Here is a 14,566-nt window from a genome sequence, read left to right on the forward strand (position 1 = left end):
GATGACTAATGGTACAGTGAATAGAGCACAGGGTTTGGAATCAAGAAGATTCATCTACCTGAGTTGAAATCTAGTTTCAGACACTTACTAGGCTTTGTGATCCTGGGTAAGTCACTTAACCCTACTCATTTCAGTTTCCTCATCTGTAAAATGAACTGCAGAAGGAAATGGCAAACAACCCTAGTGTCTTTGCCAAGGAAACCTCAAATGGGGTCACAAAGAGTCAGAAATGACCTGACAACAGCAATGCTTACTTAAAGTATTCATTTAAAAGCCTCAACTGCCTCCTTCAAGTCAGGAGATTGTTTTTAACCTCTGCCCTTACCACAGGAGCCCTTACACAGAAAAGTATAAACAAATCAGTTTCCCAGAAGAGAGTTTCCCTGATCCCTCATAATCATCAAATTACTAAGATTACAACAAAGGATGCAGAACTGTATTGATGAATGAGATCAGGACTTTGACAGGCTCTTCTATAATCAGTTAGGCCATAAGTATTCTAAGCACAACAATAAGGTCCTTAACCTTCCCATTTATTAATTGGACACTGACAGCAAATGTTTCCCCCCTTGACATTTGTTTAGTGCAGCAAATGATAATAAACCATATGTAATATGCAAGAGAAGACCTGGGTCAACAATTTTGTCATCCATGAAATGGAGACAATGATGCTGATGTTACCCATCTTGCAAGACTATTGCAGAAAAGTACTTTGTTAAGTTTTAGAAAGATATGAAGCATTTGGTTTGTGGTAGTCAAGAGAACTGAGCATAGAATCAGGAAGACCGGTTCTCTCACATGTACCACTATACCTGTGCTCAGTTCTATCTTGGAAGGAGGGTTTACCAACCCAGGCCAATGCACACAAGTGCTTTTGAGTAGGATAGCTCTGGACTTTTGATCTTATCATTATACAGAATTCACAAAGTAGAAACACACTCCATGAGTATAAATCAGTAGCCCATCCTTAACCTCTTTTTAGGGTTGATTCCTTTCAAGGGAAGTATTCAAATGGAGTCTGGGTCACCATATGTTGAAAAAGATCTATAGATGATTCTTATACTGGTAGAAGTTAGACTAGATCCCCTCTGGAATCTCTTCCAATTCATAGCTGTAGACCTTTGTATCACTTAACCTTTCTGATGCTCATTTTTCACAACTGACATGATTTCAGAGAAGAAATTTAATTAAGCATAATTCAGATAAGTCCAGTGGATATTGAGTGACATTGTAGTGAAAAGATTGATGGAGTAAAAATTAGAAAAACTAGGTTCTTGGCAGAATTGTAAAGATAACCCAATTCTTAAGAATCACCAATTATTATGGTAAGAACTCACTATTTGAAAACATTTTCTTGGAAAATTAGGAAATATTTTGGTAGAAATTTGATTTAGACCAACATCTTATACCATATCCCCCGGGAAGTTCCAACTGGAAACATGACCTAGATATAAAAGATCATATAAACAACTTAGAGAATAAAAGAAGGAGATACATTTCACAACTACGGATAGGAGCGCTCTTCACCAACAAGAGATAGAAATGATCATAAAAGATAAAATGGACAATTTTGATTGCATAAAATTTAAAAAGGTTTCATTCAAACAAAATCAGTGCAGTTAGAATGAAAAGGGAAACAGTGAACTGTAAAAAATATATATTCAATGTATTCAGAGAAAATTTCTTGAATAAAGACTGATATCCAAGGTAAATAGGAAATGGATACAGATATATAAAAATGAGAACATTGCCAAGAGATAAATGGGCAAAAGTCATGAAAAAGACACTAACAAAAGAAGAAATGTATGCTATCCACAGTTACAAAGATGTCCCAAATCATTAATAATAAGAGGAATGTAAATTAAAATAACTGGGTTTCTACAAAGCAATATTATGATTACAAATATTATTGTGCCATGGGAAATGATTATAGATAGGAGGACCTTATGAAGAGTGAAATGAGCAGAGCCAGAAGAATAGTTCATATAATGGCTACAGTATTATACAGGAAAACACTTCCCAACTCTTGGCAGAAAAATAATGGACTATAGGTGAAAAAAGTGAGATGTATTTTCAGGCATAAAAAAAGAATCAGAATATTTCTGCTGCAAGGTGATAATGCAATCTAATACTTTCACTTCACAAATGAGAAAATTGAGTCTCAGATGTGTTAAATGACTTGCCCAAGGTCATATACAGCTAGCTTATGTCACAGAGGAACTCAAAAGTTTCCTAACTGCCCAACAATCTCTTAAAAGAGAGACTTAAAAGCTGAGGTACTTTCTCCACTTCTCCCCTAATAGTTTCATCGTAACCTAAAAAAATCCTTAGACCTTATTTGCAGGGACCCAGAAGGTCAAGGATACTATTTGCCATTTGGTTCACTCGTTCTTATGAAAACTGCCTTTTTAACAGACAGAAAATGCTCCACCCACTCCTCTCAATTCTATCCTTTCAATAAACGTAATTATTGACAGCAGTAGTTTCCCATCCCAAGCTAGGTTGCTGCTAAATCATTTCATTTACAGATCTCATTCAAGAGGGAGAGCAGGCATTTGACTCCAGAGGAGATCCTGTTTCACCTCAACAGATTTTCTGGGGGATTAAAATACAATTTTCTGGGGATTTAAAGTATAGGTATCAGACTCTCCTAAATTCATTCCTCTTATCTTTCATTAAGAACTCATAGAAGCCCTTGGGAGTCACCCTCTTAGCTTTTTTGATCCCTGGAAGTTTCTCATCTGCATCAGAAAACAGGTAAGTCACTATTAACAGATTCATCCTACAGATATTAAAGATACCACAGGCTGCCTCCATTTTGGCTCCCTGATGGTAAGAAAGCTGAAGAAGGAAACAACTCTTAATTTCTGAGGCTGGGGGTCCTGGGAACTGATGGAAAGCTGAGAGCATTCCGTATAGGGCAGGATTGAAGTCAAAGCTAAGTTTAGCTTCTTGCTTTAAGGCAGTGAGCTCTCTTTGGGAAAAAATAAATAAATAAATGAGATCTACGTTGAAACTTTAAAGCTAGTGTGAGCCAAAAGGATTCCTCTGCCTTGCTTAATGAGGAGAAAATGAGACCTTTAATTGGAAGGACTGAAATGTGAGAGAAAAATATGAGACTGCCCTTTAAACAACAAACAGACAAAAAACAAGCCTCATCTCCCCCTCTAATACCTCATTGCCTTGACTCTGTAAGGACTCCTGGGATTAATTGAGCATCTTAGAGATGGCAAAATGCATTGATAGCCACTTTCCTTGACAGTTTAATCTATTCATAATCTATTTTGAAGCAAGTGGGAGGAAGGCATTGGTTGAAGCATGACTGAGGGTGATTTAGCTTCTTTCAATACTTAAAGATTCTATGATATGGTTCATGTGGGTGCTGCTTCCACAGTCACAAAGCTCTGACCTCTCTTTAAATTAATAGATGGCCTTGAGGATTTTTCTATGGTGAGTCATCTCCTTGCAGTTAATCCAGGGATGAGTTTTCCCGAATTCAGCTAGGCTGGTCCCCAGATAGCAGACACACAGTTCATTATCTAGCTATACTCTGCCTTTTTGGCAATAAAGTCTGCCTTGCCTCTGGCAGTATCTTAAAAAACCTGCAGCCATTCCCATGTCAATATGAGACTTCATTGTTCATTGGTTCTGAATCTTTTGGGGGTTAGGAACCCCTTTGGCAGACCAGGGAAGCCTATGGAACTTTCTCAGAAAAAAAATATTTTTAAATGCATAAAATAAAATACATGAGGTTACAAAGGAAACAAATTATATTGAAAGTACAGGTGTCAAATGAAAAAAAAAATCATAAAGCACTCTTTTAAGAATCCCTACATTGAACTAAGACTTGAGGAGAAATTGACAATAATGATCTACTTAATTAACACCCTGTTGTCTGACCTGTTTATCATATGAATTTCCAGCACCAAGATCATTATACTAATTCTTTTCACTAAAAAGCCCTAGAGCCAAGGGATCTGAGTTCTAATTCTGGGTCTACCACTAACTAGTTGCCAAACCTTGGGCAAGTCACTTGACTTCAAGTCACTCTGAGCTTCAGTTTCCTTATTTTTAAAATGAAGGATCTGGGCTAACTGACTTCTAAGATCTGTCCCAGAAACAGCATTCTATATTCTAACATTTTATGTTCTAAGGTAGAATCCAGCTCTATCATTCAGTCTTCTAGGTTACCAAATTCTATGTTCTAAGGTCTATTCTAATTCTAACTTAGTATTTTTTTTTAAAGGGAGGGAATTAGAATGTGGCTATGTAAGGGTTATTTAGACAGATTTCTTTTTTAAAAAGTCATTCCCAGCAACAATATAAGCTTTTGGCTGTAAATGCACTATTTTTAATTTCATTGAGGTTGCTTTCAACATTCCACAGAGAAGAAAAAAACATGGAGATATGACATGAAAACTAGATCAGTTAGATTTTGAAAACATTTATCCCAAATGAAGACACACAGGCTGTTTTTTCCAGGATGCCACCATGATCATCCAAAACATGAATAACTTATGTTAGTCAACCAGTTCTTTTGCCTACATGAGTTCCAATAACCTGATTTGGTTGGCATTTTAACTAATGGGGCACATGTTGATAGAATCATTTTAATTTCCTAGCTTCTTTGGTACCTTGTAAATATTGTCTTAATAACCTTCAATTTACCAGTTTTATATTCACTTTCTAAGTCTTTAAAATAATCAATAGTATTATAGAGGTGAGTTTGTGACTTTATTAGAAAATCTTGTTTTTCTCTCTAGGGCATTTAGCTTTTTAAATAAACCAATAATTCTCTGAATCTGTGAATACAGATCTCTCTTTGGCACATGTCACAACCCAGCCAAGCCTTCTCATCTTGGGTGATTGTTATTCATATCTCCCATAAATTTCCCATAAAGAATCCACACAATGTGCTAGGATTGGGTAGTCCTAATGTTTTCAGTCTCCTTCTTAAGAAGTAATCCATGTCTGTCTATCTGTCTATCTCTAATATTTTGTGTGTGCACATTGTATTTTGTGTACATGCATGTATATACACATACATACACATGTATTATATGTGTATACGTACATGTCTGTATACACACACACACACACACACACAGACACACACATTGTATTTTGTGACTAGTTGACCCCATTGAAGAAATTTCCCAAATTAGTGAAATTATCTTTTACCTTTCTTTGTATTCCTGCCACTTAGCACAGTACCTGATACATAGCAGGTACGTAATGCACATTTGTTGATAATCTTGTTATATTGTACTATGACCCAATAAGATACTTGACCAAGGGTTCAATTCAACAAACATTTATTAAGTACCCACTAGGAGCAACACACTATTGTTGGAAATGGGTCTACTGAGATGAAAAAGGAGAGACAATTACAGTACAGAGGAAGGGGCAGGGCACTTGAAGTCAGGAAGACAATTTCAAATCCCTCTTCAGATTCTTACCAGCTGTGTGCCCCTGGAAGCCCCTGAACTTCTATTTCAGTATCCTTATCTATAAAAAATGAAAGAGCTGGATTTGATGGCTTCCAATTTCCCTTCTACCTCTGAATCAATGAAACTATGATATAGTCCTGGCCCTGAAGGAATCTTTGATCTAATGAAGAATGGAGGCAGGTGGAACTATGCAATTACAAAGTAAGAAATGCATTGAAAACTGATCGGCTCTAATAAGTGTCTGAGTCAGGATTTGAACTCAGGTGAAGTGAATCAAGCTCTGGGCCTAGAATCAGGAAGACTCTTCCTGAATTGAAATCTGGCCTCAGACACTTATTGGGTGTATGACCCTGAGCAAGTCGCTTAACCTTGTTTGCCTCAGTCTTCTCACCTATAAAATGAAATGGAAAAGGAAATGACAAACCACTCCAGCATCTTTGCTAAGAAAACTCCAGATGAGGTCACAGAGAGTCAAACACAACAAAACAATATTTTCCTTATTCAAAGTCCAGTACTCCATTCTCTGTACTGCCTGCCTTGAGATAATTGTAAAAGTTCTTAGCACAGTGCCTAGCACCCAGTAGGTGCTATATAAACGCTGATTCCCTTTCCTTCCTCACAGAACACTTCCAGATATTTGAAGACAGTTATCACACCCTCTGCCCAACTCTTCTCTTCTCTGTAGCTAAACATTCTAAGTTTTTTTTAACTGATCATTATCTCACATGGTTTGGCTCCCAGTCTGGTCTGATGGAGAAGTTGGATAACCACTATTCAGATTTGGTTCCCATGCCTGGAGAATACTTTTCACCATCACTATCAAGATTTGATAGAAATATCTCTTTGGGGGGGGGGAGCCAAGATGGTGGGGGGGCAGAGCCAAGAGGCAGACTACAAAGACACACTTATGCAGGGTCCTCCCCACAGCCCATAAAATACCTGCAGAGAGGGACTCTCAACAAATTTTGGAGCAGCAGAAGTGGAGAACAACAGAGTGGAGGAGATTTCCAGCCCATGGTGACCTGAAAGGCCCACAGAAACGTAGGTTGCCCAGGAGGTGGAGCCGAGCATGGAGCCCAGCCCAGCCTTGGCCAAGCGGAGCAGCATGATGAAACTCTGGGAGGAGGACACCTCGGGGGCAGAATCTTCAGTCCTAGTAGCAGGTCCTCAGATCCCTTGTCCTACAGGCACCAAAGGTCAGTGACAGGGTTTTATCAGCTAGCCAGGAAGGGAAAAGGGCCTTCCCATAGCTCCAGCAGCAGGCAGCAGCCACAGAGCCTGCACAGCAGCCCATACAGAAGCTCCATTGTTGGAGTGTAAGAACCCCTGGGGGCATTGAAGAACTGAGTCTTACCTCAGCCCTGGGTGGAGGCCCTGGTCAAGCCTGTCTTTGTCTCAAACTGAATGGTGGCCCTGCCCATTCAGCTTATCTGAAAATCAGCCCCCAGTGCTGACTTGGGAACTGAAGGCCAGGTGGCTGTGGAGAGGTAACTGCTAAAATTCTGGGCATTAAAATCCCTCTCTGAGTCCAGACCAGTACATGCTTGATTGTGCCACCTTGGAGGAACTCAGATCTCACAGATTCCCAGAGTATACCTTACTCTTGACAAAGGACCCAAAAGTCAAGTAACTGGTTGGGAAAATGTCCAAAAAAGGGGAAAAAAATAAGACCATAGAAGGGTACTTTCTTGGTGAACAGATATCTCCTCCCATCCTTTCAGATGAAGAAGAACAATGCTTACCATCAGGGAAAGACACAAAAGTCAAGGCTTCTGTATCCCAAACATCCAAAATAAATATTCAATGGGCTCGGGCCATGGAAGAGCTCAAAAAGGAATTTGAAAATCAAGTTAGACAGGTAGAGGAAAAACTGGGAAGAAAAATGAGAGAGATGCAAGAAAAGCATGAGAAGCAGGTTAACATCTTCCTAAAGGAGACCCAAAAAAATGCTGAACAAAATAACACCTTTAAAAATAGGCTAACTCAATTGGCAAAAGAGATTCAAAAAGCCAATGAGGAGAAGAATGCTTTAAAAAGTAGAATTAGCCAAATGGAAAAGAAGGTTCAGAAGCTCACTGAAGAAAATAGTTCTTTAAAAATTAGAATGGAACAGATAGAAGCTAACGACTCTATGAGAAACCAAGAAATCACAAAACAAAACCAAAAGAATGAAAAAAATGGAAGATAATGTGAAATATCTCATTGAAAAAACAATTGACCTGGAAAATAGATCCAGGAGAGACAATTTAAAAATTATGGGACTACCTGAAAGCCTTGATTAAAAAAAGAGCCTAGACATCATCTTTCATGAAATTATCAAGGAAAACTGCCCTGAGATTCTAGAACCAGAGGGCAAAATAAGGATTCAAGGAATCCACTGATCCCCTCCTGAAAGAGATCCAAAAAGAGAAACTCCAAAGAACATTCTGGCCAAATTCCAGGGTTCCCTGGTCAAGGAGACAATATTGCAAGCAGCTAGAAAGAAACAAATCAAGTATTGTGGAAATACAATCAGGATAACACAAGATCTAGCAGCTTCTATATTAAGGGATTGAAGGGCATGGAACATGATATCCCAGAAGTCAAAGGAACTAGGACTAAAACCAAGAATCACCTACCCAGCAAAACTGAATATAATCCTTCAGGGGAAAAAATGGTCTTTCAATGAAATAGAGGACTTTAAAGCATTCTTGATGAAAAGACCAGAGCTAAAAAAAAATTTGATCTTCAAACACAAAAATGAAGAGAAGCATGAAAAGGTAAACAGCAAAGAGAAGTCATAAGGGACTTACTAAAGTTGAACTATTTACATTCCTACATGGAAAGACAATATTTGGAACTCTTGAAACTTTTCAGTATCTGGGTAGTTGGTGGGATTACACACACACACACACACACACACACACACACACACACAGAGCACAGAGTGAATTGAATAAGATGGGATCATATCTTAAAAAAATGAAATTAAGTGGTGAGAGAGAAATATATTGGAAAGAGAAAGGGAGAAATGGAATGGGACAAATTATCTCTCATAAAAGAGGCAAGCAAAAGACTTTTCAGTGGAGAGAAAAAGAGGGGAGGTGAGAGAAAAACATGAAGCTTACTCTCATCACATTCCACTAAAGGAAGGAATAAAATGCACACTCATTTTAGTATGAAAACCTATCTTATAATATAGGAAAGTGGGGGAGAAGGGGATAAGCAGGGTGGGGGGGGATGATGGAAGGGACGGCAGTGGGAGGAGGGAGCAATTTGAAGTCAACACTCTTGGGGAGGGACAGGATCCAAAGAGAGAACAGAAGTAATGGGGGGCAGGATAGGATGGAGGGAAATATAGTTAGTCTTACACAACATGACTGTTATGGAAGTCATTTGCAAAACTACACAGATATGGCCTATATTGAATTGCTTGCTTCCCAAAGGGAATGGGTGGGGAGGGAGGGATGAAGAGAAGCTGGAACTCAGAGTTTTAGGAACAGCTGGAGAGTATTGTCCTTACTACTAGGAAATAAGAAATACAGGTAATGGAGTATAGAAAGGTATCTGGCCCTACAGGACAAAAGAGAAGATGGGGACAAGGGAAAGGAGGGATGTTAGAAGAGAGGGCAGATTGGTGATAGGGGCAATTAGAATGCTCGGCATTTTGGGGTGGGGGGAGGGGAGAAATGGGGAGAAAATTTGGAACCCAAAATTTTGTGAAAATGAATGTTAAAAGTTAAATAAATAAATTTTTAAAAAATTCTCTTTCATCATCTATAAGGTGCTAACTAGTGTGAGGCATCCTATTTTGCTTAGCTACAGCCCTGAGTAAGTGTGGTAAGTAATTGCACTGGAGGGTATGTGGAGAGAACACAGAGTATGCATTTGCTAGAACACTTAGAACCACTTAGGAGATTTGGGGCTCAGGTAATCAGTGAAATCCATCCTAAGTTCCTTACAGTTTTGACCCTCAATGTCCCTCAAGGCCAGTGTTTTTGGTTTTTGGTTGTTCCTGTTTTTCTCACGGTATAACAGAAATAACACCGGATTTGGAGTTAGAAGACATGTTCCCATTACTTGGTTCATAGCTATGGGAAGTTAGGGAAATCGCTAATCTCTAAACCTCAGTTTTGTCATTCTTTAAATGAAAATAAGAGTACTTGGGTTCTCACAGAAATCAAATTATCACATTAACAGCTAGTATTTATACATTTAAGGTTTACCAAGTATTTTCCACATGTTATTCTGTTTGATATTATTTAAAACTCTCTGCATGCTCTAAAGCATGATATCACTATAAGGAACTTGATTATTAAAATCAAGAATGCATTGAAAGTTATATAGAGATGTTTAAATGCAAAATCTCTCTCTATTCTAGTCCACATTGCATTTCTTTAAGCACAAAGGCTATCTCTTGCTTTTAGGATAAAATACAAACCTGGATCGACCCCACCTTTCATTTCAGCATCATTGGAAATTACTTTCCCTCCTAAGCTCTGTGATCCAGCTAAACTGACATTCTCACCATTCTCCACGTGCAACACTATCTTCCATCTCCCTGTCTTTGCACTGGTCATCTCCAGTCCCTGAAATGTGTTCCCTCCTTATCTCTGTCCCTTACAGTCCCCCTCTTTCTTTAAAATGAAGCTAAAAGTGGTGATTTTCAGCCTTTCCTAATCCTCCCCAATGCTAGTGCCTCCTATCCAACCTAGGTGACTAAATAGTGATATGGTAAATTAAGAGGACTGGGCTTAAAGTCCAGAAGGTCTGGGTTTATAATCCTACCTCAGACACTTATGAACTGTGTGATCATAGGCAAGTCACTTACCCTTTTTCAGCCTCAGTTTCCTCATCTGTAAAATAGTTATATTACTAGTACCTATCTCACAGGGTTGTTATGAGGGTCAGCTGAGATAATGGGCATAGTGCTTTGCAACCTTAATTTTTATTTAATTGTTTTTCAGTCATGTCTAACTCTTCATGACCCCATTTAGGTTTTTCTTGGCAAAGACAATGAAGTGGTTTTCCATTTTCTTCTCCAGCTCATTGTATAGATGAGAAAACTGAGGCAAATTGGGTTAAGTGACTTGCTCAAGGTCACACAGCTGGTAAGTGCTTCAGGATGGATTTGAGCTTAGGAAGTGAGTGGAGTTTTCCTGACTCCAGGCCTAGAACTCTATACACTCTGCCATCTAGTTGCAACCTTAAAGTGCTGTATAAATAACAATTATTATTATTATTATTTACTGTTTTGCATATATTTGTTGGGGATGGAAGCTCAATTCCAGGTGGACAGTCTCGGGCGGGTAAAGGTGGGAACTTCTAAATCTTAGAGTTCTCACGAGACCCCCCAGGAAACGACTGGGAATCGAGGTGAACCGAGCTATCTTGTGTATTTCCGCCTCTTCCCGTGAGAAACGTGATGGGAGAGAGCTCTCCCCGCCCTTGAGATTGTCCCAGATCTGGGCACACTATTGTTGTCTAACAGCACGGTATTCAGATGCAAACTGTGCTGCTGGAGAGTCTAAGTAGGATCAGGAAAGCCTGAAAGCTCTCTTGGGCGGAGGGGCGCGGAGCGGACAGGACAACAAGGCTCCGCTTTTCCTCTCTCCTCTCTCCCCTCCCCCTCTCTCCCCACTTATACTTCTACTTCCAATCTCTTATTGTAAGATCTTTGCCTCCTTGGGAGATCTTTCTCTTTCCCTCCTAAGGAAGAATTCCCCTGCACTTGTAACTAGACCCTGAAATAAAGCTCAACCCTTGTTCGACTCTGGAATGTCCTTTCTCTCATACGAGCATCCGGTTTGGCCAACTGAAGACCTCGGGATAGAGGTAAGAAGACTCGGGTAGCCCACAGGCCTCTAGGCCTGGCATATATTTATATTCATTTATGTTTTATATATATATATGCTATGTGTATGTTGATAAGCATGTATTGTCTCCAGTTAAAATGTAAACCCTACACAGAAAGACATTGTTTCATTAATGGTTCTTCCATCTCCAGCACTTAGCAATCTGTATCATAATAGCTACTTAGTACTTGTTGATTGAGTATACATTGGATTCGATTCCATTCATTCCAACCTATGTTAGTCACTTATAGTGAACATCCAGACAAGCTGCCTTCCCTTCTCATCTCCTCCCACAGGTTGTTTGAGTGAACAGAAGTAGGATATAGTGTGTCAAATTTGGGGAACAACTAATAACCTAAAATGAATGTAAAATACAGGAAGTAACAAATAAGGTTAGAAATCTAGGTAACAGGCAGATTAAAGAGGATCTTCAATGCCACTATAAATATTTTACTTTCTAAGCAAATGGGAGTCATTGAAAACTTTTGAGTAGGAAGATGGATGGCATTTTAATTTAAATTAAATGAATTAAATTTTAATTAATTAATCAGTTAATTAATTTAAATTAATTAAAATTTAATTTTAATTTGAAAATAATTGTAATTACACTCATTTTAATAGTACATAGAAGTTAGTTTGGAGAAGGGAGAAACTAGAAGCAAGGAGATCAGATAGGTAGATATTATAATAGGCTATGTCAAGCAGATGAAATATTTTGCTACTTTTTATTGAAGGATAATACAAAAGTCAGACAAAAGTCACAACAGATAATGAACATAACTTTTTTCCTAGGAGTTGTGTCTCTCCTCACAAACAATGTGAAAAAAAGCAAAAGTGAATTGCCTCCCATTTTAACTAGGCAGAAAGCTTTCATTATAAATCCATTCCTTTCTCTTTATGTGGTTTTCCTTAAAGAACTTGATTTCTTATTCATGTTTGCAAATTTAGTTGTGTTTTTCATATGTGTGAACAGGAAGACAGTCAGTTTGGCTTATTCTTAGAATGCAGGAAGGAGAGCTTGGAAAGATGAGCCTGGAGTCAGGTGGTGATGTTTTTAAATGTCAATCTGAGGAGTTAGTCTTTGATCCCAGAAACCATAGGAAGCCTCTGGTGTTGATTGAATAAGGGAGCGACATGGTCAGACCTGCTCTATAAGAAAACCACTTTGGCAAATGTGTGGGGGGGGATGGATTATAATGTGGAGTGACCACAGATAAGAAGATGCACCTGAGTGATCAGAAGGATGGGGGTACCCATCGATGCCTACTCACAATGGAAGACTCACTCTATCCCTTCCAAAATGAAAAGAATAAAGGGCTGATTCAGTTATCAGTCACCAACCCAAGCACAGAGCCTGCTCTCTGAGGTGTGATCACTATAAGACAATCTGGGATGGGGAAAGGGAGGCCAAAGGGAATCATTTTGGTAGAGAAGTGAAGAATTTTCCCAATGGTACCTATACAGCTACTGCTGCCCAGGCCAGTATCAGGGTAAAAATGTCCGGGATGGGGAAGCAGCATCTAGTACAAAAGGTAGAAACCTAAGAGCTTACACAGCAGCTCTGATGGTTATTAGTGTTGTGGTTATTTAGGATAAGGAGGTCCTGATGAGCATTATTGAATTCCCTGTCTGTGCCTTCAAGGTGCTTCCTGGCTCACTCTCACAACTGAACAGAAAGGAGGTCCACGTCTACTTCCTGACTTACCAAAATGTCCATTTTCTGTCCTCCAGCTAAAGAAGCAGAAATTGACCATGCTGCTGTTCCAGATGTCTTGGCATCCAGGGCTGTTCTGCATGAGCCTAGTATGTCTCCTTTGTCTCTGGGATGTAGGTGAGCATACTGGGAGTTTAACATAAGCACCAAATCTTGCTAACATTATTTGGGTTTTAGGGATGGTTCTTAGGGATAATCATCTCCTCCAGGAATTGAGAAGAAGTTTTTCAGGCATAGATCTAGAGTTAGAAGATCTTCCAGGGATGGGAAACCTGCAGCCTCAAGACCACATGTGGCCCTCTAGGTCCTCAAGTGGGGCCCTTTGACTGAATCAAAATTTCACAGAACAAGTTTGGATTCAGTCAAAAAGTTGCACTTGAGGACCTAGAGGGCCACATGTGGCCTCGAGGCTGCAGGTTCCCCACTCCTGTTAGGCCCTTCATTTTGCAGATGAGGAAACTATTTCAATTCAATTCAGTAAACATTTAAGTATCTACTAGGTGGCACAGTGGACGGGGCATTGGGATTGGAATCAGGAAGACTTATCTTCATGAGTTCAAATCCAGTCTCAGATACTTACTAGCTATGTGACCCTGAGCAAGTCACTTATCCCTGTTTGCCTCAGTTTCCTCATCTATAAAATGGACTGGAGAAAGAGAAGACAAATCACTCCTGTATCTTTGCCAAAAAAACTCCAGTGTCACAAAGAGTTGGACATGACTGAAACAACTGAACATGTGCCAATTACCATGCTAAATGTCGGGAATACAAGTAAGAAAAAGAGATGGTCCTTGCCCTCAAGGCTTACAGTCTAACCAGAAAAGACAACACAAAAAATGGTGGGGATAGAGGGTAGAGAGGGGGCAAATATTGGCAGGGGGAGGTACATAGTTCCTTGGAGTTGAAGTGAAGCAAAACTGTTGATGGAAAATGAAGCTACCAGGAGGGTTGAGAGCACTTTTAAGGAGTTTGGTGCTATCCCCTCTAGCCCTCCAATCAGAGGGGAGAGGCAACTGAGGGTGAATTAAGATGTTGACCATCAAAACCTAAATCAGTCTTCTAAATGATAAGATTTTAGGTGGTCAGTTTGTCCTGGAAAGGGAATGTGGATCCTTGGAGTCAAGCCAAACTAAGGCCAAATGATGGTGTCACAAATATTAAATTGTAGAACTGGGATTTGAACACAGTTTTGACCACAAATCGTGCATTCTTTCCACTATCCCATGCTATCTTTCTAATAGCCTTCATGATTAATGAACAGGCATGACATAGCCCACTGTTCTTAAAATCCTTTTGTGTTTATCCGTTGTTTTCAAAGAGGACCATGACATCAGAGAAATGATGATATGACTTGCACTTGACTTTGTTTTGAATGAGGAAGGCTGTGCAAGGTCACCAGCCTCACTTTCTCTTCCTGATACACCTGGATCTAGTGACCAGATATTCATCAGGATGACTGGAGAAGGCCCAGGATGCAATGGGAGACCTTGGCTTTTTAGGCTAAGACCTTTACAGGTAGTCACTGAAAGTGAGGTAATGGCCATTCAAGTCAACAGGGCTTTTGAAAA

At 39.4% G+C, this 14,566-nt stretch overlaps 1 protein-coding gene across 1 annotated transcript in view; it reads left to right on the plus strand.

The window, feature by feature from the left end:
• The first annotated feature begins 6,519 nt into the window (after positions 1-6,519).
• The window catches only part of HHLA1 (HHLA1 neighbor of OC90), a 65,786-nt gene continuing 57,739 nt past the window's right edge, over positions 6,520-14,566 (plus strand). The window contains exons 1-2 of the mRNA XM_072606560.1: positions 6,520-6,613; positions 13,016-13,087. Of these exons, the coding sequence (XP_072462661.1) occupies positions 6,520-6,613; positions 13,016-13,087 (166 nt within the window). The remainder of the gene's footprint in view (positions 6,614-13,015; positions 13,088-14,566) is intronic.

The sequence above is a fragment of the Notamacropus eugenii genome, chromosome 4, assembly GCF_028372415.1.
Source record: "Notamacropus eugenii isolate mMacEug1 chromosome 4, mMacEug1.pri_v2, whole genome shotgun sequence".
Lineage (NCBI taxonomy): Eukaryota > Metazoa > Chordata > Mammalia > Diprotodontia > Macropodidae > Notamacropus > Notamacropus eugenii.